We start from the raw sequence: 25,410 nt of genomic DNA on the forward strand, positions 1-25,410 counted from the left end.
CATCAGTATCACATGAGATTATTAGAGCCAAGTTTGTTGCACCCCCCATGATGATGAAGTTCTTTTTTAGACTATCAACTTCATACACAAAGTACTAGACATGCATCTAAATAGACTACCTAGGAGAGCCTTCAAGGCCTCTAAGAAACCAGCTAAGGCACGACGGGTTGAGAGCAATGGCTTACAAGATATGCAATCAATATGGACCATCTGCCTCCTTTCAATATGACCCCAACTCCCCCTCGATACGCCTCTCGCACACACAAAGGACTTGGTCATGCAGTAGGACCTTTACTAGTTGTACCTACAGCATACATGTATCTCACCAAGGCAGTCCCCCCCGCCCAAAGATGTCATACTACAAAGACCACTTCATGAAGACTACAGTAGATGGCTTCATTGAGAGACCTAGATACCTAGATGTATACATGCCACATGAGAGACAAGTAGCCATTGGCTAGCTTAGGGTATCCTCCCACCAATTTGAGATTGAGACGAAGAGGGCAGCCCACATTCCCCAAGTAGAGTGAATTTGTAGGCTATGCCAGGAGGAGGTGGAGAGCGAAGAGCACTACATCTACAGATACAGATCCTACAATGCACTCCAAGCTAGCTACCCATTGCTATTTGGAGGAGACACCTCCCTCAGACTAGTCATGGGGTCCCCACACCAGCGCCATCTAGGCCAACTCCTAGTCAAGATTCGAAGGCTCCGTACATCACTCCTACAAGCTGGCACTATACAGAGAGGGGAATGCCAATCACAACTCACCAATTTCTTTCAGACAACACCCATACAGAGAGGGGTGACAATCTAGAGAGCCAAAGGGGGGGAGAGAGAGAGAGAGATGAATGTTTGCTGAGACCAAAATTGGCCTATGAGACAAAAACATATACAATGCTAGTCATCACTAGATATCAAAGTGTGACGTGCTAAACGATGGTTAGTGATATACAGTGAAAAGAAGCTAAGGTGCTGTGCAAAACCAAAATAGTGCTCATATAGGGATACAACGGGAGGATGAAGTAGTACATGTCTAGCTGTGTGGTTGAATGATATCCCTATATCTAGTTCCACCCAATCAGAATTGGTGGATAGAGTATATCGTACATCCCAAATGAAATAGTATGAGGGTAGCATCTCGACTGGGCTCTCAACTCTATCAACTGTTGCTCATGTCACTGGTGGATCTTCCTTATCTCTCTTTGATTTAGCATCTGTGCTTGGTGCCCCTGTATCTGCAGGCGATATGTTTTACACATAGCCATAGTCACTTTCCTTTCTTATTTTTCTTTGTGCTACATACTTTGCCCAGACAATTGTACCATCATACACATGATTGTAACTCATGGTCTCATTGCCCGGACAATTGTACCATCATACACATGATTGTAAATTATGGTCTCATAAGTCATTTTGACATTTTGTAGACATTAATATATAATTTCATCTCTCTCTCTCTCTCTCTCTCTCTCTCTCTCTCTCTCTCTCTCTCCTTTTCGTAAAAGGTAAGTGTATTAATTACGAAAAAGGTACAAGTTTACATGATTACAAGATACATGATGGCTCTACCCCATCATGTGTAAAAACACACTGTCTCTCTACAAGAACCAAACGACCAAAGAGTTACAAAGTCATGGAAAAGACGCAGAGGAAATTGCCATATGCCAGGGACGTAAGTCCTCCCGAGGGAACATGTCAGAGTGCCGGAGAAGATCTATCTGTCAATGCAAGAGACCTTTAAGCCTAGCAATATGCCGCTGACCATTATAGGCGGAATCAAAAAGAAAAGCATTCTGAATGGTCCAATTATGCCGACAGACCCAATATCGAAGAAAGTGAAACAAGATCTTCATATGTGGCTGTGTCGGTGTGGGGTATTTGGGCTGCACGAAAACCCAATCAAACGAGCATAGCGAGAAACCAACCACCGCTCCCCAAACAGCTGACAAGAATGACCAGATTTTCCTAGCGAGGGGGCAAGAAATAAATCGATGACGGGCGGATTCCACACTGGTGGTGCAAAAGAAACAGTTGCCGTTGGAGACTCGACGCTTGGAAAGAGCTGAAGCAAGCGGAAGACCACCAATCATTACCCTCCAAAGAAAGACCTTATATTTGAAGGGTGTCTTGTTCAACCAGCCCTCCATCACAGTTACCCTCCACCATGACCGGGATTTACGCAATCCCCATAGAGTATTAGCTTTAGTAACTATCCATTGATGATCTTTAATCAAAAGATGATACACCTAGTTAGCTAAAGCCTTTTCGAAATTCAGCCGGCCTGCAAAGTCCCAGTCCTGCCAGGGACGATCCGAAGCAAAGGCAGGAAAGGGTTGTCTGCTCTGGAGCATCATCAAAAGTTGTTCCCATAAATGCCTGTATCCACGAGGGATCCTAAAAAGCCTCCTGGCTGTACGAAACGATATCAACACATTGCGACTGGCAAGGGTGGCATCTGCGACTGAAGTCAAGCCCAAACATGCCATGCAGTTAAATTTTGGTCGAAGCTCATATTTACCTTCCCACGAAAGTAACCACGAGACTGCCAACAATTCCAATTGAAAAGAATTAGTAGCTAAGCGATCCTCCGCTCGATGCCACTGAGCCTTCCGGAGGACCAGTCTCCAGGAACATACCAAATGGGCAAGCAGAGATGATGAAGAACTGGGAAACCGAGAATCGGCATTAAGAACATGCCACCAAGAACTCCGGATTTGGGTATTACCATGCAGAAGCCCGTGATCCTCAAGAAAATAACAGGCTATAACAACCCACGGGTGATGATCCGAGCACATGGCGCGAAAAAGAGACCAACGGAGTGCCAGCATATGAGTTTGGGCATCTAAAATAGCCCCTCCACCCATGCGTTTGGGAATGCACGCATGCAACCAAGAAATCCAGGAAATGCCTGCATGCAAGGAATCCTTCTTCCATAACATGAAACGAATAGACTGAGTAAGAGCATTCAGTGTAGTAGTCCAGGGCAGCAATGGCAAGAAATATGTGAGCATTGGCAACATAATTGTCTGGGCTACTTTGAGGCGAACATGGAAGGGCCAAGCCTGTGACTTCCAATACAAAAACTTAGCCGCCAGTTTCTGTGAGATCCACTGTAATAGCTGCTTTGGGGAAACATCAACACCCCAGGGGTACCCAAGATGCCTGACAATGGAACCACGGGGAACAACCATTCCCTGCCAGTCCAATGGCTGCAAATCCGACTTCATGCAGTTGAGAATGGTTGATTTCAAAGCATTGATGCGAAGACCGGAAGCCTGACCAAAAGAGAGCCCAAACATCTAATGCTTTGCGAAGGTTATCCTTGTCCGCACGCAGAATCATAAAGCTGTCATCAGCCAAGGATTGACTAATGAAGTGATGTCCGGAAGGAAGCGACAATCCAGCCAACTGAGTAGAAGCTGCCATATGAGATAACATCGAAAGAACTGGATGAGTCGCAAGGGCAAAGAAGAGAGGACTCAAAGGGCACCCCTGTCTGACAGAGCGAGCAAGGACAAATGGCTCGATAACGCCTCCATTCAGCATGACTCGCGAAGACGCCGCAGCACTAATGGTGTAAATCAAACGAGACATCCGAGCACCAAAGCCCATAGTAGACATAAGTTCTGCGATGAAAGACCAGTCCAGATAATCAAAAGCCTTTTCCAGGTCCAATTGAATCAGTACGACCTCCTGATTAGAATGCCTTGCATAATCGATCACCAGTTGCGCATTTAATACTTTTCACCCATCTTCACAAATGAACAATTGTCATTTTCAGCCTCAAGTATTTGTTCCTTCCAATTTCTTGAAATATTTAATCACTGAAAAAAGTGAATGTTTTCATTGTGAAGCATACTACATTGTGTGATTACACTTGCAGCTACAAAGAAAACATACTAACTCATTTTAACCACCTGAGTGTGCATAAATGAGGTGAAACACTGATTATGATAAATTATCAGTTTATATAGCTCTTACAGTTCTTACTTTAAGGATTAAATGGCAGTAACCTTACTTGTCCCCTAACAGTAAAATAGGAGAATGTTTCAGTTAAATTGGAAATAAGCATCAAGGTTAGAAAATCTTGGCAAGTTTAGATTAACATAATTTGTGATGATTTTGTGTTGCATGGGTGTAAGCTCAAAAAGGGGGGAATGAAGAAGATCAAAGACAATAATCTGCATGGCATTTTACAGATCCTTTACCATGCATACAAAAAGCTACACCAATATCAGCCAGAAACAATTATAATGTTATCTACTACCATTGGCAGCAATACGGTCAGCCCCAACAATCACAGCAGCAACTTTTCCAGAGGCTTGAAGAGCTGCAGCAGCTGAATCTGCTATAAGGACTGCAGGTATTTTTTCATACACCAACTCATATGCAGTCAGACGTGACCCCTGCAAGTCGAATGGTTTGCAATAGTCAGCGATGTTGAGAAATGATTATCAATTTTAACAAATCCAGCAGAGAATCTAGACCTGATTAAATGGCCTTGTCTCTGTACAATACACCATTTCAATTTTTCCTTTGGAATGGAGAGCCCTAATGACACCCAATGCGGTTCCATACCCTGCTGTTGCCAAACTGTATAGAAACACATGGATAATTCTTAGTTAATACAAACTGGCAGGGCAGTTCCCACAAACCCACAAAACATCATTTCCATCTTGCCTGCCTGTGTTGCAATGTGTTAGCACACATAGCTTATCAACCAAACCTCTATGTTTAGCATCATCCAAAACCAGGTCAGCTCCATAAGCTCCCATGCATTTGTTTGATGCCACATCTGCAGTCAGCATACCCTCTGCAGCCTCAATATAGGCCTGCATTGTCATTGCATGTGTAAAAATAGTCTCTCCAACATCCCCACTCATTATGTCCAGGCACAAAGAGCAAGTAGGATAATATTCAAAAACAGGCTAAAGCTTATAAAGTTAGTTATGATTCACATCTCCACATGAACAATCATATAAGCGACAGAAAGCAGGTTGATAGACAGCAAGCCATGAGTATTAAAATCTCCTCACATTCGTTATTCACAAGTAGAGAATGCCATGGACACTTCAATCAATGCCAATCTCAGGATAACAGCTAAAATTGAAGAACCTAACTTAAAGACACATCAATATGCTTAAAATTATCAGCACACAATCAGCACAAGTGTGATGTGACACCATTGCACATCATGTCATGTGAAATCTGACAAGGTGCGTGACAAGTCTAGCATTTCTTATTTTTGGTGAGTCCTTGTTGACCTCCGCAAATTTTTATCCGGAACCAGTTCTTAACATTTGTTTTTCTCATAAATAAGAAACATTAGGAAAAACCTTCAATAACTAGTGGTTGAGACAGAGTCCTCCCCTCCCCCCTTCTGCTTTCCTGGTTATTAGCTGATTATCAGTCTTTTATGGGGTGTCTGGACTTTTTCATTACTATTGACCAGCGTGCAACATCAGATTGGAGTTTGCAAGTGTGGCTGCTTGGAAACCTAACTAGTGGCAGGCCCTACTTTCATCTGTCCTTGCATCCAACGGACAGTGCTTGGCTGCATGGCAGGCACAACAAAGTGGTCCACCCATTAGCTCTTGGTGTCTTGTGCTTCGGTTAGCCATGTACTAAGGTTACTCCATTGGCACATTTGCTCAGAGCTGATTGACATAGTGTGCACACACATGGGTGTCAAATGGTCTCTTTACTTGCATGCCAAAGTAAGAACTTGATGTGTTCGAGTGTTCTATTAAAGAATGGTAACTTACCTTCCTAGAAGTGGCATGAGGATTCAAGATTGCTTATTCACTGAAAGGATATGGAGGTGCATGTTGCTGAAAATCCGCATCTTTGCTAGTCTTCTTCCCATAGGGACGTCTATTTCCAAGCTGCTGTTGTGGAGGGACATTTGTTGAATTACAAGTGAACAAGATATGTGGAATGAGGTAGATGGCAAGGTGTTTTTTCATCGTGTTCAAGATCGGGGAGCATAGTTGAGGGAAACTTTGGAACATGAATGGAATCAGGAATAGGAATGCCGCATCATCAAGGAACGATGAGGATCACATGATGTCCTAGTTAATAAGATTTAGATTTTATAGTTATAAGTTGGAAGATGTGAATGAAGCTATAAGATGGAAGAAGTTATAAGTTAAAGAGAGAGAGAGAGATTAGATTCTCTATTATTCATAATTGATGGTCATAAGTGTTGGTCTTGATAGATAGACTGTAGTTGGAACCAAATTGTGGCCATGATCCTTATTTTAGCTAGTCATAATTGATGGTCATAAGTGTTGGTCTTGATTGATAGACTGTAGGTGGAACCAAATCATGGTCATAACAATTATTTTAGTTGTTCCCTTTTAATCTTCACATGTGGAAGAATCACAATGTTTCTTTTTATGAAGGTCATGATTGAAAGGGTGTATCCCTTTTTACTTGTAAAGGTTGTGATCGATATGGTTGATCCGATTTCACTTTATCAACACTCAACACTCCACATTTGTGGCCTAAAATAGAATATGTTTTCTTAAAAGGGCACAAACTTTCAAATTTTGACCATAAATATTGCATCCTATTCCATCAAGACTTTTTATGTCCCGAAATATTTGGGTTTTGCCTGAAACACTACGTGCCGCCATTTTGACAATCCAAACATTTCGGTCCAAGAAACACATTTCAAGAGATTTTGACTCCATTTTAGCGTTTCGTCTCTTCCTAAGAGCTGCTCCATGATCTTTTGCATAACTATGTCGAGGAGTAGATTCAGCAAAGGTATCTTGTTAACAAGATCTAGAGATACAACAATGTGGTGATCCTCCAAGGATTACATTGAGTCCTCAGATCAACATTATGCTCTTCTTTGCATGTACGATATAGGATCAATAGAGCCCAAAGCAAAGGCACTAGAGATGTAGCTTCAGGCAACAAGGGCCATCAGTTGGCACATTTGACAGTAGCTTCAAATTACAAACAAAGGACCAAAATGCAGATGAGGAGTCCTAAAGGAGCATCTCTTTTCATGCTCAAGTCGCTAGATGAGAATCATCCACACTACCACAAATCGAATCTCATCTCTAACATTATTGTTTGGTACATCTCGTTGAGATGTTGTGTCAACTAAGTTCTAGGCATCCATTTTTGGCACAGTTGACACACCTAGAGTTCCACCTGTTAGTCGTGTTTATCGATTTTCTTTTCTTTTCAAAGAGGAGAAAAAATTATGTTAATATATCACCCTTATAATAAGTATCACAAGGCAAAATGCAAAGTACAAAACGGCCCTATAAGGGACTTTCATACCAAAAAATTTACAACAAGGTGAAGTCTATTTCAAGGCATCAATGGATATAGCACCAAACTATATGTGGCTAACAATGGAAGAAAGTGCCAAAAGCTAAGATCCTAAGAAAAGCATCTATTGTCCTCCTCATAGCCTCCATTGTCAAAAGGATGTGAAATTTTGAGATGCTTTAATCTTGCATATAATACTTGATTAAGTTATTAATGAACTATGCAAGGTTTTTAAAGCTCATATGATGCTCATGGCAATTATCTCATGGTAGCAGGCCAAGGACACCAAGAATGCAATGGGTACCAAAGGCAAAAGTTGTAATAAGTTATGTCTGACATGTACTAGGTGGTACCAAGTGTAAAATTTGGGCCTAGACTAATTTATTGACCACTAATGTTAATGGTGACATTAGAGACTAGGCATTAATTAATTAATTAATGCCAACCAGGGGCTAATAAGTACTCAAGGATACTTAGAAGACAATTTGGCCTAGTCAATTTAATTATTGACTCGTGAAATTAATTTTTTGTGCACTAGAATAATTATTAAATTAATTTTTCAAATTAATATTTTGAAAATTAATAACAAGCTAGATAATGTTGCAAACTAGGATTACAAGGCTGCCACTTGGCAAAATTTGCCCATGCAAGTGGGAAAAACGTTTTTAGGGGCTAGTGGAAATCTATTCCAGCCATTGTGAGAGAGAAGGAGGCTCTTAGAGAGCAAGGAGAGGCTACTATGGGATTTCGAGCCACCAGGGATCAGTTCTACAGCATGTGACAACAATTTGGAGCCCTCCAAGAGCACGTGACAACAGCCCAAGGTCCTTCAAGTGCAAATGACAACATATAGAATGGGGCAGTAGTCTTTCTAATAGTCCTAAACTATAGGTGATAGCTTCCATGGTTGTTTGAGCAGGGCAGCAGTAATTTTTCAATGTTTCTCGTAATAAAACTTTGAAATTTCTCTCTCTACAGAATTCTCTCTCATCCTCCAACCATGTCTCTAGTTATCTCAACAAAATCTAGTCATTTGAATCATCAAAGATGGAGATATTGGAAAATCTCTGCTATAAACCCTAATTTACAGCAGATATTAGGGTTTGACAGCCATCTCGAGATACCTGCTCAAATTTGAGAACCTAGGACTTGAATTCCAACAGCTGCAATTGAATAATTTCAAGGAGATTCAAGAGGCCAACCAATCAATATCAGATTTGGGATTGAACTTGTCTTTCAAGGAGTAGGGTGAAGGCCACAATCTCCAAGCAAACCAAGGGGCAAATTGGTTTGGAGACTTGCTGGTCAGTTTTGACAGCAAGAGTCACTTGGATTAGTGGAGGAGATCATAGGATCTCAGTTGTACTTCGTCCATTTGCAATATAGAATAAAGAAATACCACAAGGAGCACCAATTTTGGGGCCAATAGGTGTCCAATGTCCAAGCTTAAAGTGGTAAAGTGTACATTTTTAGTTTATATGAATTTTATGTTTGCTGTAATTAGTGCTTAATCAAGTTATTTACTACCCTATCCAAGGAGGAAGGCTGGTTTCATCCATGCTACCTTGCATCCTCTACCATCTCCCATCAAGAGTTGGCAAATTCTGTCCAAATCCTAGAGAGTCTTTGTAGTAGATTTTTTTGCATAAATCATAGCATGGCTGCATTTGCTGGTCCAAAATCCATATATACCAAACAATAATGCTAGCTCTGAGCTCCCATCTAAGAAACTGCCCCTGGGTCCATTTATGAGAAATCTAGCATGGCGATCCCACTCACAAGCTACTCCAAGGCAAGGTTAGCATGACACCTCCATACATTCTCATATCTGCAAACTAGGCCTCTATCTATGACCTAAGCAATTGTCCACCATGTGACAATCATAGAGCTAGCAATTTCCCACAATCCTAACAGATCTCCTCCAAATCTCTGGAGCAATAGGGAAATCCCAAATGTAGTATCTCAACCCTCTCTGTCATGGAACTTGATGTTGAGGATGATGAGTCATGACTAATGGAGGTGATCTGTACAATAGCAAGTGCAAAAAACCATGGGTGTAAATTGGTTGGTTTTCATATCGAACCTCATTCTAGCACTCATTGGGGCATCCACTTGGTACTCAGATGGGAAAGTAGGGGGGACACTGTCAAATACCTTGGATTCCAAACCCAAATGCAGCAGGACAGAGTGTATAAGCATTGTCCACAGTGGCACTTGGAAACTCCAAAGCATTGCCTATGCAGTACAAAGTAGCATGGCTGCTAAGAGGAGTTTGCTGACTACTCCATCAAGTAACGAGTTGCAGCTAGCCTGGGGTGCATTTCATGAGGCTCATATGCCAAGGTAGGCTTGAAGGCTTTGCCTAGCAGCCAGATGCCAGAGCTTATGGCACCACAATTGGAGGCTTGGGAGACCATTGGGAGCCTCATACGGTGGCACATCTAGAAGGCATGCTATCGGATGATTTTCAGTGGTGAGAGCCATTCGTTGTATGCTACTATGGCAGAGCTTTGGTCGTCCATCATCCACTTACTCTATGGTTGCTAGGAGCAGCTACAGGGTGACTCTCGGCAGCAACAGGAGCTCGGTAACATGTCATTCACACCTAGGGTGACCATATCCTGTCTTTCATGTTCCAAGCGGGCTGCCATTGGTGGCATTACATTCATCCTCCATGGCTTCCATCCCCCATCCCCCCCAAAACTGCCTCCAAAGGCATATATATGAGTGATCTCTGATTTACCGAAAGCTCCACTTGTACTTCTCTATATTTCTTCTGAGTAATATAATTAGCCAAACCTTTTTTCCAAGGAAAAGATCTATAGCATTATTATCTGCTGATTGTGGAAAGTAACATGGAGTCAAAACATTTACCCATAGCACAATTCAACTTCTAAACCCTTCCTTGTATCAGCGACAACAGGATTGCAGCATTCATACACACAGGGCATTACATGGCTATCCCTTTCAAAAACTTGGAGTGTATTAGAAGATGTTTAATTCCAAAAAGGATCTTTCTCATTTTTTCTTATAGCTCATAGAAGTCTAGCAGTAGGCACTTGACTGTGATATGGCAGTTTATAAATTGCCTAATCAAGATGCACAGTGGCTGAGACATGGTCCTATTGCATTTGGGACTGCCCCAAAGCTTAGGATGTGTGGAGGAAAGTTCTAAAAGAGATGATTGTGAGTAACGGAACAGTGGCCTATGTTACAGTCAAAGGGACGACCTATGCCTAGAGGACTTTCCAAGATACATCTATTACCACATCCAAGGACACACTCTGGGTTCCTCTGACAGAAAAGACTCGAGGAAACTACTACAAATGGGTGATTCTCTTTTTTAGTAATATTGTATGGTAGTCTTGGGAAGCAACATTCCATCAAACCATTGACAAGTAGCACATTCCAACTTCTAAAATCCTTCCTTTGTATCTTGGTAGAGACCATCCACACCCTTAATGGCAGATGGTAGAAGATTACAGTGATTAAGACATATGAGAAGAAAGGGGTCATACAGGAGACAAGCACGTTCGTTTATCTCAGGAATCCTTATATGGTTGGATATTGTCTCTAAAGAATTGATGTCTATCTCTTTCTCTATTTTAAATCTCAGAGCTTCTTGTAATCTTACTTACTGATGTTTGTACATAAGTTTTGTCTTGATCTTTTCTTAGAGAGACAAAAACAGAGGAGCTAAGTGACAGCACAAGTCTGTGCCTGAAAATGATGCAAGAACCTCAGGTTATTTCACTATTGCTAGTACTATCATTATAAATATTTGCAAATACATGTGCAGTGTGAACAGTTCTCAAGGCTTGGCTATAGGAACATGCAGTGCAAGGTGACTCACAGATTAGACCTCAACAACCTGGGTACCCTTTAGAGTGTGCATAATTTTAAAAGTGTGTGAAGCTGTTGATTTATCTCTCCAATGAATTTCTTTCTTAGATATGAACTTCCAAGGCAATATTTGAAGCTTCATCAAGAGACAAGATAGTATGCTTGATGTACTGATTTGTAGCAAGGATATTTGTGCTAAATTTTTGGAAGCTGTGCGAGCTATGAAATATGCGCCACTGTTGCAAACATATGTTTTTCATTGCCAAACCAATAATACATTCGTAGTGTCTGAAAAGCATTTGCCTAGCTACTGTATACACATGTCATCAAGGTACAACACACCACGGAGAAAAATAATCCATCACTTAGAACAAGGCATATGCAGTAAACAATACCCCCCTCCATGCACTGCACAAATTTAGCAGGCTTTTCAAAAATACAAGCATGTGCCTATTAGATACATAAAAACAAGAAAACAAAAAAAAACGTTAAAATTAAAAAGTCTCAAACATACTTTGATAATCATTTCAGGCGTAGAGGTAGAAGCAGCAGCATTGCTTATTCTCTCTCTCAATTTGGTAGCAGCATCAAAGAGATTGACTGCTGTTGGTCGACTGCATTTTCCAGCATATTTGACATTTGAGAATTCACAAATTTTAAAAGTTGCATTATTTTGTGGGAAAAAGAATCTCGAGGCATACCTTGATACAAGGTAGTGCAGCCGCTCATCTATATACTGAAAAGCCTCTTTTGCACTAGCAGGCTTTAACTCTATGTTAGCCAACTCCACAGCAAGCGAGAGAGCTGCTGCTATGGCTATTGCAGGTGCGCCCCTGACCACCATATCTTTGATTGCATGCCTGGCAGGAGGCAAAAAAGCATTTGTAAGCATGTAGAGAGTTTTGTACTTACATGATTCCACCTAAACAGCCACATCATATACAAATTTTGGTGATATTCCATCATTATTACATTTGAAGCTGCCTAAATGTAGTAAATTACTGCAAACATCAGCCAGTGTTACTACAGGCTCTTCCTATGCATGCACATTGGAAATATTGCAGCATGCAAAGGCCGGAGAGCAGGCCAGGCAAGGACGAGGAAGGAGGCAGCAGAATCAGGCTGGGGGCATGTTAAAGTCACCTTGAGAGAGGACAGTACTTCATCTCTGGGTGTGGCTAGGAGATAAATTGCTTTCTCAACACATGCAGGAAAAGCAACAATATTTTACACTGATATGGATATCTATTCCAAGGAAACCATCATTGCAGGCAAGAATGTTTTTTAGACTATCATAGGTGCAAGCTTCATACCTCTGCTTTGTATTGACTCTGGAGTACGCTTGGTTAGCCTTTGCTTTGGCTGTTTTTGATTGATGTCTGTATGAATGTGGATTAATGTCCCTTTGCTTCTATAGAAATAGTTCTACTGTGATATATATGGATGGAATGATCACAAAACATTGCTCAGCCAGTTTGTCTGGCAACCTTAGAAACAAGGCATATCAGTGGTAACAATAGAAAAACTGGAAGTTTTTTAACTGAGTGAGCATATGCTGAGTGGACCTAGCTATGTGAATGTAGTATGTGATGTATGGTGGTGAAATGGCATGATTCTCCCCAAGATCTTTAAGACACAAGTGACATCCTTGCCCACTTTTGGAAGATGGCTGACTATCCTGGGATTATTGTCTTGGATTGCATGGAGTGGTGCAGAAAAGTCTCCTTTTGTTCTAATCTTGGTGAATTGAACAATAGTATGATGGGCGGATATACCTATTGGTTTAGAGGGGAAGGGAGGGCTATCATGGAAAAGAAACTGTATGTGTGGGATATTGAAAAATCATGTTTGAGCTGTGAGGTGTCTCCCAACATTCTAATATATTGTGGTAATGCTTACCCCTCCATGTGGAAAGCATGTGTGTCTGCTTGAATGTGGCTGCCTCTCTTCATCTTGTTATATATGGGGAGATAGCATAGCAATCCTAACTCTAGCAGCTCTGTCCATACTGTGTGACTGCCCTAGTATCAGCAGATACTCTCTATGATCCATAGTCACTCTCTATTACAGACGAATCTGAGAGATACACCTCAAGATCAATCTATGATGGAAGCTAGGACTGCACGACGAAGGAGAGGGTGAGAGCAAATGAGAGACAAGCATTAGCACTAATTAACAATCACTCATGTAGTAATGGAACATATGGGGATGTTTATATATACACAGATGCAGAGCACCATACAAGGCCAAACAAAGAATTGGTGATGCACATGTTTGCCCCTATAGCTAGCCATGCTATGTCACTATTTGGCATTTTTGCACACCAACATGATAATATACCCTAAACTGATATTTGGATTGCCATTTCTGCCATGTTTCACACTTCTATCAGCCGTGTTTCACCCTAGTAAGGTGTCTACTGCCCCAAAGGAGGTGCTGTTCAGCATCAGCTGCAGTTTTGGATTGCATTCATGTTCCTACCAATTCTGTTTGTACTAACAGACACTAGCTGCAGCAGTGTCACAGCCTTCTAAGGTCTTTTGGCAGATTTTCCCATCAGTTTAGACAGTTTCCAGCCATCCAGTCAGGTCTGCAATGTTGTGTTTCAACACAGCATGCCAAGCATGTTGCATGTGCTGTCTGTATTAAGATTGCCATCAGCCAGGCGACCCTGGTGCTTGTTATGGTGCTAGGTAGCTGAATCTTCATTCTTGAAGGAGTAGCCAGATTCTCATTTTGGGTGCACAGCCACCTATGAGCAGCTGGATCTGCATTATTGGGTTGACATCCACCGATTGTAACATCTCATCCTTCTGTTTTAACTAGAAACCAGGCAGCATTGTAGGTGATGATGGGCAGCATACAGAAGGATATTTTTGAGTTTAGAGGACCTGCATTTGCAGGTTGGCATGCAGTAAAGATTTTGATTTTCTTGTTGCCAAGGAGGAAACCTGATTGTTTGCATGTGGAACAATCATGGGCCCTTTGTGGACATTCTACATGCAGTTGCTGGTCTTGGGGCTTGCATTTTTTTGGTGCGATACTTGAGTTTTTTGTCTCTTTGTGTTCCTCAATAGCATGGACATCTGTCTTCCCCATACAATTTATCCTTTATCTATTTCATGCTTGGTTGCTTTTAAAGTAACTTGACAGCGTGGGCTGTGCAGATATGCTAGATTTTGCAGAAGAAAACACAAAACATACCATGGTGTAGGCACCCTATTGATTATCACGGCAACAGCTGAAGGTGATAAACAATAAGAGGGAAGCAGCAGCAAGAGACGGATAGTTGGCTCAAAAATTACAAAATAGGGAGCACCCACAAGGGTGTTGATGATGAAGGAATTGTGAAGAAGGATGCGGAGACACTATCTCTGTCTCAATGTGAATGTAGGCAATACTCACTAAGGCAAGAACTGAAAGACAAGCCCTCAGCCCAATTAGGACCACTAAATACTTGCAATGTTAATCCTGAAATGAAATTTAAAAGCCCACCATATAAGTCTCAAAAGAGAAACCTGCATAATAGATGTTTCATATTGAGATGCTTGTCGTACTGTGCTAAAGTGAAAAATCAATTCAAGTGAGTATGTATGTAGTGGAAGTAAATGAAAAATTAAATGACCAGGTTTGTAGTAAAGGACTTTGAAAAATGCAAAAGTACAACTAATCCCATGGTTCCTAAGAATGACCTAGGTCTCCTAAGAATCTAGCCTAATGGAAGATAATTTTCAAACCAATTAGATATGCCATAAGGCACTAACTGAGGGGAGATCTACAATCCACCAAATCAAGGGTGAGCCAGTGATGAATACGAATACTGGGGGGTGGAAAAATTGCACTACCTCCTAAGGGAAGTCCACCTCTAAAGCGCCTTGGAGAAGTATTATCACTGCCCAAAGGGACTAAGGGTGGTTTGGGAAATATCAGCTTTGGTGTAGGTAGAAAACTCCGAGCTATGGATGGTGGGATATTGGGTGTGGGTATAATACCCTTAGCCTTTGTGTGACAATTGTCATCTACATGGCTCGGTTCTAGCAAATGTACAAAACCTATTCTTTTTAGTCAAGTAATGCGAGAACGGTCTTTGTAATCTTTTGACTTTACCGCTCTCTTTTTCTTCAATGAAGGAAACTATCCATCGGCACTAGAACGTAGTCCATGTTTGGAATCAATCGAGGAGGTTGGGACTGGGTCTAAGTGTCTAGGTGATTCCTTTCCATGATAGGATTACCTTGTGGAACATCTCTAATCATAGAGTTTTCTTCTAATCCATACCACTACCCAACCGAGGTCTCCTCGGTGATTGACAATTGATCTTTGCATAGCTAAAGGAGCAACATAGATATAATCGGACTCACACAAAAATGGATCGCACGACCCTATCACTGGGCTTGATTATGAATAATTTGAACTTTTGATTGTCTCCTGACTGGATAGTCTTTCCTCGATTAAGAGGTGATAAATCTCATCAGCAGAGTGCTCCAGCTGAGATGCACCATGTGAAGGAATATGAGACAAAGAAGATCTGGGCTTCAATGAATGATCCTTAAAAGAAAGATTAGTAGGTGGAGCATTGTCCTCCAAATCAAGGACCATAATGCCTCGATAGAGCCTCTGAGCTAAGCACTAGAGGATACCAAGATGGAGTGGTTTGAGCCATCGTGAGCCAGCATGTGACACATAGTGTAGTCAAGAACAAACCAAGCACTACCTCGATAGCCCTAGGTAACTCTTTAGAAGAGCACAGGCTTTGATACCATGTGGAGATATGCTAGGGCTAACAAAAGAAAACATAAAGTGTACGACCATGATTGAAACACAATAAACTCAAACACAACTGCAAAAACACAAAAACACAAAATAAAGATAAGTAAATAATGAATGAAGATATATAGAATGCTCAAGGGGAGAGCTATTTAATAGTAGGTGGCTCTCATGGAAGCGGGTTGAGGGAGGTGTTGATGTGTGTCATCTACCAAAAAATGGATCCGAGTGTAGCAACCACCAATCAGAACAGAAGCTGATAAAGAAAAGTGCCGAACAGGTAAAAATGACCTACTGCCGATGCAAACACAGCTCAGGCCAATGATGAAAAGTGCTCCAGATGACAAACAGCAACGAAGCAGCCTGTAGGGATAAAAATGCTGCAGTCCACCAGGTCCTAATGATCAAGGCATGAGCTGGGAACACTCAAACAAGCGCTGCAGCTGTTGAACAGAGGGCTGGAGTGATAGCAACCGCAAGTGTGGATAGAGCCTTTGGATGATCATGGCAGCAGCTGAAGGTGATGACGAATGAGTGGGCAGCAGCAGCAGCAGGAGGTGGCAGCCACTTGATGATGTGGATAGACTGGGATGACAAGGGATAACCTGCAAAACAAGGTAAGCAAGTGAGCTAGCACACACTATATTTAAAAGATGAGGAAGCAAACCAAAGCGGCAGTTTGCTTATGGGACATTAAAACACGCGTTTAATGAGCTAATGAAGGTTTAATGTGTAATGCACCTTTTTAGGTTAACATGGGCATCCAACATTTTCCCAGGCCTTATTTGTAAGTTGCACCATACCTAGAAGCCATGTCCAATCTTATTCCATTCCATAGAAGAGCCAGGCTGAAGCACAAGGGACAGCAAGTAGGCACAAACGTGAAGAAGATGGGCAAGGAGGAAAGGACAAATACTATTGGTTTTTTCCTTAGTGTGGTTCCCTTAGGCAAGAGTTGGGAGAAGAATTCTAGGGGCTCAGATATAGGGTGTAGAGGAGCTAAGCTTCACAAATCTAGTGTGACCTAGTTGCATGCTAATTTAGGATGATATGATGCTCTAGCTTGTGGCTTGGTGGGGTTATCTGCTTGAAACCATTGTTGTTGGGTGGGTGGCCGTCTGCCTGCACCCAAGTTATATTTCTCTTCTGCTGGTTAGGCTTGCTCTAATTTGCTGTGTCTGCTGCTGTTTCTCAAGAGTTGTCTGAGGTTTTCACATCAAGCATGCAGTGAACTTCTTATATGTGCCTTCCAGAACTTAATCATCTTCAGTCACGCAATGATTTACATACGTGCAGTTCCTCTTCAAAGGTGTTGCAGATGATATTCTGGGGGTTCTATGTTCAATTACAATCTGCACCTTCCATGATTTCCGTTTTCTCGTCCCCACCACCCCAGCTGATTGTTATTGCATGTAGGTTTTGCCCCTTCTTCTGTAATTCAACAGCTCTATTTCCAAGTCAATGACTTCTTTGATGGCTATTTCACCCTATTCTGCAGTCTCCATAGTCCTAAGGCACACATATAGAGTGTGGATCTTGAACCTGTTGTGTTCTATTCATCGAGGCTGTCTAGAACAAGTCTCCCATGTGAAGTGCTGTTTCATCAGCCCACAAATGCCCGACTGCTGCCTGCTTCCACACCTCACACATCCCTTTTTCAGCCACTGCTTCTTTCCCAAAACCCTCACCACATGTTTTTCAGCCCATACCGCCTGTATTCAGTCCTGCATTACTTCTCCCATCCCTGCACCACCTATTTTTCCTGCTGCAGGTGTTTTCACAGTAGCTCCCCATCTTCTTCACTTTCTACAGGGCCTCTCCCCAGGGCACCCTTCAGCCCTCCTCGAGCTCATCTACCAATCCTTCTCCTTGATTTTCCCCTCTCCTTCGGTGTTGGAATCACCACAACAGGTTTTGGACACTTGTGCAGTTCAAGAATTACCAGCCCAGAAATGAGGAGCAAACAAGACTCGTGAGATGGCAGCCGATCCCTCCATCCTCACCACACAACTCCAATGCAGCCCCTTCCCTCCTGCACCCTCAATCAATGATTTCTTACCTATCCACTTTGCTTCCAACATGGAGCTCACCATTCGGGACACTGATAGCCCTCGAGGCCTCATCTCTGGCCTGTCAGCAGGTTGCAGCTCATCCACATTCCCACATTTTGTAGGACTCCATTCAGGCAGCTCTCACAACTTACAAGGACACCAGCCAATGTGAAACGAGTGGTTTCCCTCAGAAAGGGGTACTTCCAAGTTCTATTCAGATAAACCAAGGAATCAGAGGTGTTGATAGTCATCAGGCCGCTCGATGTTCAGCCTGCAGTCGCATACTTTGACCAATGGATCAAGGGCATGTATTACTCCTCACCATGCCTCCAAGGCCTCAACAAGTGGCCCGGCTATACATAGCCAAACATCTCCAAATCTGGCCAACCAGCTGCAGGAAAATGCCATAAATGCAGTCGGCCAGCTAAATCTAGCCAATCAGCCCAAATTGGAGGCAAATTTGCTGATGTGGCACTTTTGAACAGATCGCAATCATCAAAGGCTGCAAAATCACTGCCAGGACAAGGATCAGCACACTAACATTAACAAAGAAAGAAATGCACACAAAACTGAATGGAAATGACAGTCGGAGCTCCAATGTCTCCGTCAAACTCTAATAGAGCTCACAAGTAAGAGATGACTAACTGGCTAGATAAAATGGCAGGCTAACATCCCCTCTCAGATCCTATGCATGTCTGAAGACCAACAATCTCATATGATGAAGCATAGATGCCTGTGGAAGAGGCTTCATGAACAGAACCATTGAAGACCCAACAATCTCATGCTTCTATGATGAAGCATAGAAGCCTGTGGAAGAGGCTCACGAAGAGATCCACTGCATTGTCCTCTACAGGACAATTGGGCCACCGCTAACTCAAAATCCACAATCGGCTCTCAAGCAAAGTGATACTCAGCCTTTATGTGCTTCATGCAAGCATGAAACACAGGGTTCTTTGCCGGAGATAAGGCACTCTGGTTATCCACCCACAACTCGGTGGGTCCTGTTTATGAAAGCCAATCTTGCCAACAATCAATAGAGATTAACCATCTCTTGAGCTGTAGAACAAAAACTAAAGTGCATGATACTCAACCTCCATAGAAGATAAGGCCATGGTAGGCTATTTCTTCATGCTCCATCAGATAGCTCATAACAAGGAAGAATGAAAAAGAGTGTCTGGATGCCACATCACCTCCCCAATCTGAGTCGCTCCATCCAGCAAGAGTGGCCCCCTCTCCATACATGATCTCATAGGATGGAGCCCCGTGTAAATGGCACAACACACGCAGAGTGACTCATCGGTGAGCCTATGTGGGAGTCTTCATGAAAGAAAACAACAATGCCACCACAAAAGAAATGTCTAGCCGAGTATGGATAAGTTAGATCAATGATCCAACAAAACAGTTCTACCTCGTAACATCAACAATGGGATTGTGAGATGGAAGGATCGAGGTGCAGTCGGGATTCAATAGACAGTGTGAGAGTGAGAGACAGAGTGAAGCACGACACCCAAGAGAATAGACTGAAAGAGTGTTACCAGAAAGTACAAAGTACAACCCTTAAACCTTAGGGTTGTAGGGGGGTGTTCACACCCGACACATACTAAGTGCCTAAATGTGTGTAACATAAGCACATAAGTACATACGATAATAAGACCATCAGTCTGGGGGAAAAAACCTCTCCTACCGAGAGTAAAAAGTGCCCCAGTGTCCTACTGATCACCGACACTCCCATATGAGCGTAGGCGTAAGTAAGGCATGAGTAAAATACCCAACAAACCCCCCTGGAGTGAAGAGTGATCAAGAGTACAAGGATCATCCGCCACCAAAGGATATCAAATTTAAAGCATCGCGAAATTCTTCAAATTTGTCACGAGAAAGAGCTTTGGTGAAGATGCCTGCCACATTACTGGTGGTAGGACAATAGACAAGGCTGATATCACCTGCATGTAGCCTCTCTCTGACAAAGTAATAATGGATCTCCATGTGTTTTGTGCGAGCATGAAACACTGGGTTCCGTCTCACAGCAATGGCACTCTGACTGTCAGTGAACAAAGGAGTAGGCTCCGTAACAGATACATCCAAATCAGCTAGCAAGCGTCTAAGCCATACGCAATCAACTGTGGTAGTGAAAGCTGCCTTGTATTCAACTTCACATGACGATGTGGCAACAGTGGATTGTTTCTTGCTAAGCCAAGAAATGCAAGAAGAGCCAAGAAAGAAACAATTGCCACTAGTGGAGTGACATGTATCATAATCACCAGCCCAATCAGAATCACTGTAAGCATGTAACTGCAGTGGTCCCCCCTTGGCATAAAGCAACCCAAAAGATCGAGTACCCTGCAAATAGCGAAAAACACGCTTGACAGCTTGCCAATGTGACATACGTGGCTGATGCATGTACCTACTCAAAGCTGAAACTGCAAACTGTATGTCCGGCCTAGCGTTGCATAGATAGATAAGACATCCAACTGCAGGAGCATATGTATGTATATCAAACAAATCACTGTCATCATGTAATGACAGTTTGAGTCCAGGTTCCATGGGAGTACAAACTGGCTTGCAATCCTGTAAGCCAAACTTCTCAAGAAGCTGCCCAATATACCTTGACTGTGATAGCCCAATACCTCGAGCATTATGTATGAACTGGATGCCCAAGTAGTAATGCAAAACTCCCAAGTCAGACATGTCAAAAGTTTGCTGCAAATTTTGTTTGAATGCTGAAATCTAATCAGCATGTGTTCCAGTGAGCAAAAGGTCATCAACATAAAGACATATAATCAACATAGATCCCCCTTCTTTACATACGTAAAGGGTAGACTCAGATGAGCTGTTTAGAAACCCCTGACCAAGCAAGAAAGCATCTATTTTTGCATACCAAGCTCTAGGAGCTTGTTTCAAACCATATAGTGCCTTTTTGAGCTTGCATACCAAATGTTCTGAGCCTTCAACTGCAAAACCAATGGGCTGCTGTATATAAACTTCCTCCTGAAGTTCCCCATGTAAAAATGCAGTCTTGATATCTAGCTGATGCACTGTCCAACCATAATGTGCAGCCAAAGCAATCATAGACCTGATAGTCGTCATACGGGAAGTAGGAGCAAATGTCTCCTCATAATCAATGCCCTTTTTCTGTGCGTAGCCTTTAGCTACAACCCGTGCCTTGTATTTATCAATGGATCCATCTGCTTTCCTTTTCAGTTTGTAGACCCATTTCGTTCCAATGGCTTTCTTCCCAAATGGCAAGGACACCAAATCCAAAGTTTGATTCTTAGTAATAGAATCTAATTCAGCTTGCATAGCTGCCATCCAATGCACACTGTGTTGTGCATCCTCATAACATTCAGGCTCTTCATTATCAAGAGTACTTGCTGCCATAATAAACTCCATGGTATGTGCTGAATCATGCAAACGAGTTTGCCTTCTAGTATGACCAGCCATGGGTGCATCCAAAGGACTATCTTGCATAGTCTGCAAATACCATCTAGGTAGCTGTCTAGCATCTTGACTGTGTGCAAGCTCTTGCTGAATTTCAGTTTCAGCATGATGCTGAATATTCCGATCAGCCAATGGCTGAATTTCTGCACTTTCCATAGGAGCAGCTGGCTGAACATTAGGTTCATATTCTGAAACTCCAGCTGAATCACCAAAAGTAATGGGCAGCAGCCCTTCAAAAACATCACGGGCAGTTTGATATGTGTCCAAACCAGCCAAGGATAATTCTGATTTTTCATCAAAAACAACATCCCTGCTGACAAAAACCTTCTTTGTAACGGGATCATAGAGTCTGTAGCCTTTGCTCTCATTGCTATATCCCATAAAAATGCACTTAACAGCCTTGTTGTCCAACTTTTTTCTAAGTACCTGTGGAATATGGGCATAGGCAAGACACCCAAAGGTACGAAAGTGACCAACAGAAGGTTTACGGCTGTTCCAAGCCTCAAAAGGTGTGATGGTCTTCAAGGCTTTGGTAGGGCATCTGTTCAAAATATGGCAAGCACACGACTGCTTCCATCCAAAAACTATGAGGCAAGCTCTTTGCCTTCAGCATACATCTAGCCATCTCCATGAGTGACCGATTCTTCCTCTCTGCTACCCCATTCTGCTATGGAGTATAGGCTGTAGTATACTGATGGACTATGCCCTTCTGCTGCAAAAAGGAATTCAACATAGAGGACATGTATTCCCCCCCTCGGTCCCAACGGATAGTCTTAATCTTGCATCCAGATTGATTTTCAACAAGTGCACTGAAAGCCAAAAATGCATCATACACTTCCGACTTCTTTTTCAAACAGTAGACCCAGCAAAAACATGTAAAGTCATCAATGAATGTCACAAAATAATAACAACCGCCCAATGACATGGTTTGCATAGGCCCACAAACATCTAAATGCACCAACTGCAATCTGGTTGTTGCTCTGAAAGCAACATCACGGGGAAATGAGAAACGATGCATTTTCCCCAAAATGCATCCCTCGCATAAGTGCTCAGGAGGTCTCTCCAAGAGAGGTAAGCCATCCAGCATCTGAGTACGCTGCAAAAGCATCAAGCTGCCAAAGTTTACATGCCCCAAACGAGCATGCCATAACCCCGCCTGTATCATAGCAGGAGTAAGAGTGGATGTCAAGTATGCCGACTGATCTACTAAAAGAGCATCCAACTCATATAAACCATGACACAAAGATCCTGTCAAGACCAAAGTCATGCGTTCTTTATCTCTAACCATGCAACGGTCATCATCAAATGTGACCTGCAAACCACAACGTACCAAAGAAGAAATAGAAAGCAAATTCTTCTTGATTCCAGGCACAAAAAAAGCATCCTGGAGGCGGAGAATAGAGCCATCAATGGCTGTGAGCTGAATCTCCCCAATACCACGAACAGGGTATGATGCATTATTGGCACACTGTACCGATTTCCCAACGGGAAGTGCACTAACTGAAGCAAACAAATCTCTGCGAGATGTAATATGTCTAGAAGCACCACTGTCAAAGAACCAAGTGTCAGCAGCCTCTGTAGAGCTAAGTGCTCTATCGGCCCAAGAGATGTCATAACTGCAAGTGTAAAAACAATAGTCCCTGTCCACAACAAAAGACGCGGACTCACTAGCACTGGAAGGAGTAGTAGAAACAGACATTCCTGACTCCTTCTTCTTCTCTTTGGCAATACGCTTCCTGCACTCAGTAAAATAGTGGCCGGGTTTCTTACAATAGTGACATTTGCCTTTTTTAGCTTGCGTCCCCCCTTGTGTCTGATTCTGCGATGTGCCCGAAGTGCCAGAACTCTGTGGAGCATTTTTCACCTTGCTGTTTTTGTTTTTCTGTCTTGCCACAAAAGCCTGCTCAGAGACTATAGCATCCACACCACTATTTTTCCGTGTTTGCTCCTCCTCTAGAAGCAAACTAACCAGCTGAATAAAAGTGAGTGGGTGCTCAGCAATTCTCATGGTGAGGTTCAATGCAGTATGAAAAGACAAGTACGAAGGAGGTAAGGAATTCAAGGTGGTGGATATCAACTGTGCATCCGAAAAATACTCATCTACATTCATGAGCTGCTCTCTCAAGTCCTGAATCTTATTTAAGTGATTCTGCATAGAATCACCCTCATGCATCTTCAAAGTTTCCAACTCTTTCTTCAAGAAAGAGATCCGAGTCTCATTCTTTCCTGCAAACATATGCTCCAAAGTCAACCATGCATCTCGTGAAGAAGATGCCGAACGGATGTGAGGTATGATGGACCGCTGAATTGCCAGAGCAATCAGCGACAAGGCCTGTGCATCACGTGTATCCCAAGCTTTTTGAGCTGCAGTTCTTGGAGGAAATGGCTGAGGTGGAGCGGGCTGAGGTCCCCGTTGTCCACATGCGCCATGGGGAGGAGGAGTAACGGGAGCTACAACTCCCGGTCGAGTTTCCTCTCCACTGACATAATCCCATAAATTCTTGGCCACTAATACATTCTTCATCATGAATGACCATAGCGAATAATTGTTTCCGTCCAATCTGTCTTCCTTGGATACATACGTAAAGACATCACCTCCCTGATTTGCCATTATGACAAATTTCCAAAGACAAATGAGCAATGTCAAAGCAGTATGGACTGGAAATCTGCAAATTTCCAGAAATTGCAGCAAACACGCTTCTGCAATTAATGTGCAAGGGCGTACTCTGTCAAAACCTGTCTTTTTATGCACACTTCCCAAGGTGCAAACAATGCTCAGCAACACTGTTATATCAAAATCCCCAAATTTTTTGCCAAAATTTCTGTCAAAACAATCTTTTTGTGACTGTACCAACAGTTTATATGCAACTATCCTCAAAATACACAAAAGCCCCAAAATTTCTGATGATCCAGTCCAGAAATTTGCATCAAATTTATCGCATGTATTCGTGCTGTGCCTGCCGCGTATGAACCTCCTGTTCCACAACTTTGTTCTGGGCTAAAATTAAATATTTTTGTTTTTTTTAAAAACACACCTGACGTGGACTGCAACGGGCGGACAGGACGTGATGGCGTGACGTCTGCAACTGGCGGCAAACTGACAGGCGGGCACTGGTCTGACAGTGGTCTAGGGCGGCGCAAGAAACGAGTAGCCCTGGCGTTTGACGACGTGGTCGACTGACCGTGCTGGCGACTGACGAGCGAACGTGTGTCTGAAGTGACGTCTGGACGACAAGCGGCTTAGGTGGCGCTGCACACGCAGACGGGAGTAGGAGACGGGCTAGCTTCCCTGGCGAGCGCGCTACAAGGGAGACGCAAGTTCATCACTCGTAGGTAGGGATAGGAGGCGCAGGTACAGGCACAAGCGCTGTTGCTGACGGGTGTGGTACAGGGGAGGCACAGGCAGAAAGGCAACGCTCCCAGGCGAGCTGGCTGACTGGTCGTTGGTAATGCAGGACGATCTTCTGACAGACAGGTGGGCAGACGAGCTGCGGCTCGACTGGGCAGAGCTGGCAGGGGCTGCAGACAGCAGACTGAAGACTGCTCTGATACCAAATGTGAGATGGAAGGATCGAGATGCAGTCGGGATTCAGTAGACAGTGTGAGAGTGAGAGACAGAGTGAAGCACGACACCCAAGAGAATAGACTGAAAGAGTGTTACCAGAAAGTACAAAGTACAACCCTTAAACCTTAGGGTTGTAGGGGGTGTTCACACCCGACACACACTAAGTGCCCATAAGTGTGTAACATAAGCACATAAGTACATACGACAATAAGACCATAAGTCTGGGGGACAAAACCTCTCCTACCGAGAGTAAAAAGTGCCCCAGTATCCTACTGATCACTGACACTCCCATATGAGCGTAGGCGTAAGTGAGGTGTGAGTCAAATACCCAACAGGGATCTCCAATAGTAACCAACTTGGACTCATGGTCCATGGGGCTAGAAATAGGCCGACACTCAACTATACCGAACTCCAAAAGAAGCTCAAAGATATACCTATGTTGGGAGATGAAAATG

The 25,410-nt window shown here is 42.9% G+C and overlaps 1 protein-coding gene across 1 annotated transcript in view; it reads right to left on the minus strand.

Moving 5' to 3' along the window:
• Nucleotides 1-25,410, minus strand: part of LOC148021069 (NagB/RpiA/CoA transferase-like superfamily protein) — a 101,142-nt gene that overhangs the window by 21,988 nt on the left and 53,744 nt on the right. Inside the window, exons 3-7 of the mRNA XM_087698203.1 lie at nucleotides 11,839-11,997; nucleotides 11,652-11,751; nucleotides 4,685-4,836; nucleotides 4,492-4,597; nucleotides 4,272-4,410 (exon numbers count right to left, since the gene is read on the minus strand). Coding sequence (XP_087554329.1) covers nucleotides 4,272-4,410; nucleotides 4,492-4,597; nucleotides 4,685-4,836; nucleotides 11,652-11,751; nucleotides 11,839-11,997 — 656 coding nt within the window. The remainder of the gene's footprint in view (nucleotides 1-4,271; nucleotides 4,411-4,491; nucleotides 4,598-4,684; nucleotides 4,837-11,651; nucleotides 11,752-11,838; nucleotides 11,998-25,410) is intronic.

This window comes from Lygodium microphyllum, chromosome 18 (genome assembly GCF_053477565.2).
Source record: "Lygodium microphyllum isolate KBCC chromosome 18, Lygodium_microphyllum_v1.1.10, whole genome shotgun sequence".
Classification (NCBI taxonomy): Eukaryota; Viridiplantae; Streptophyta; class Polypodiopsida; order Schizaeales; family Lygodiaceae; genus Lygodium; species Lygodium microphyllum.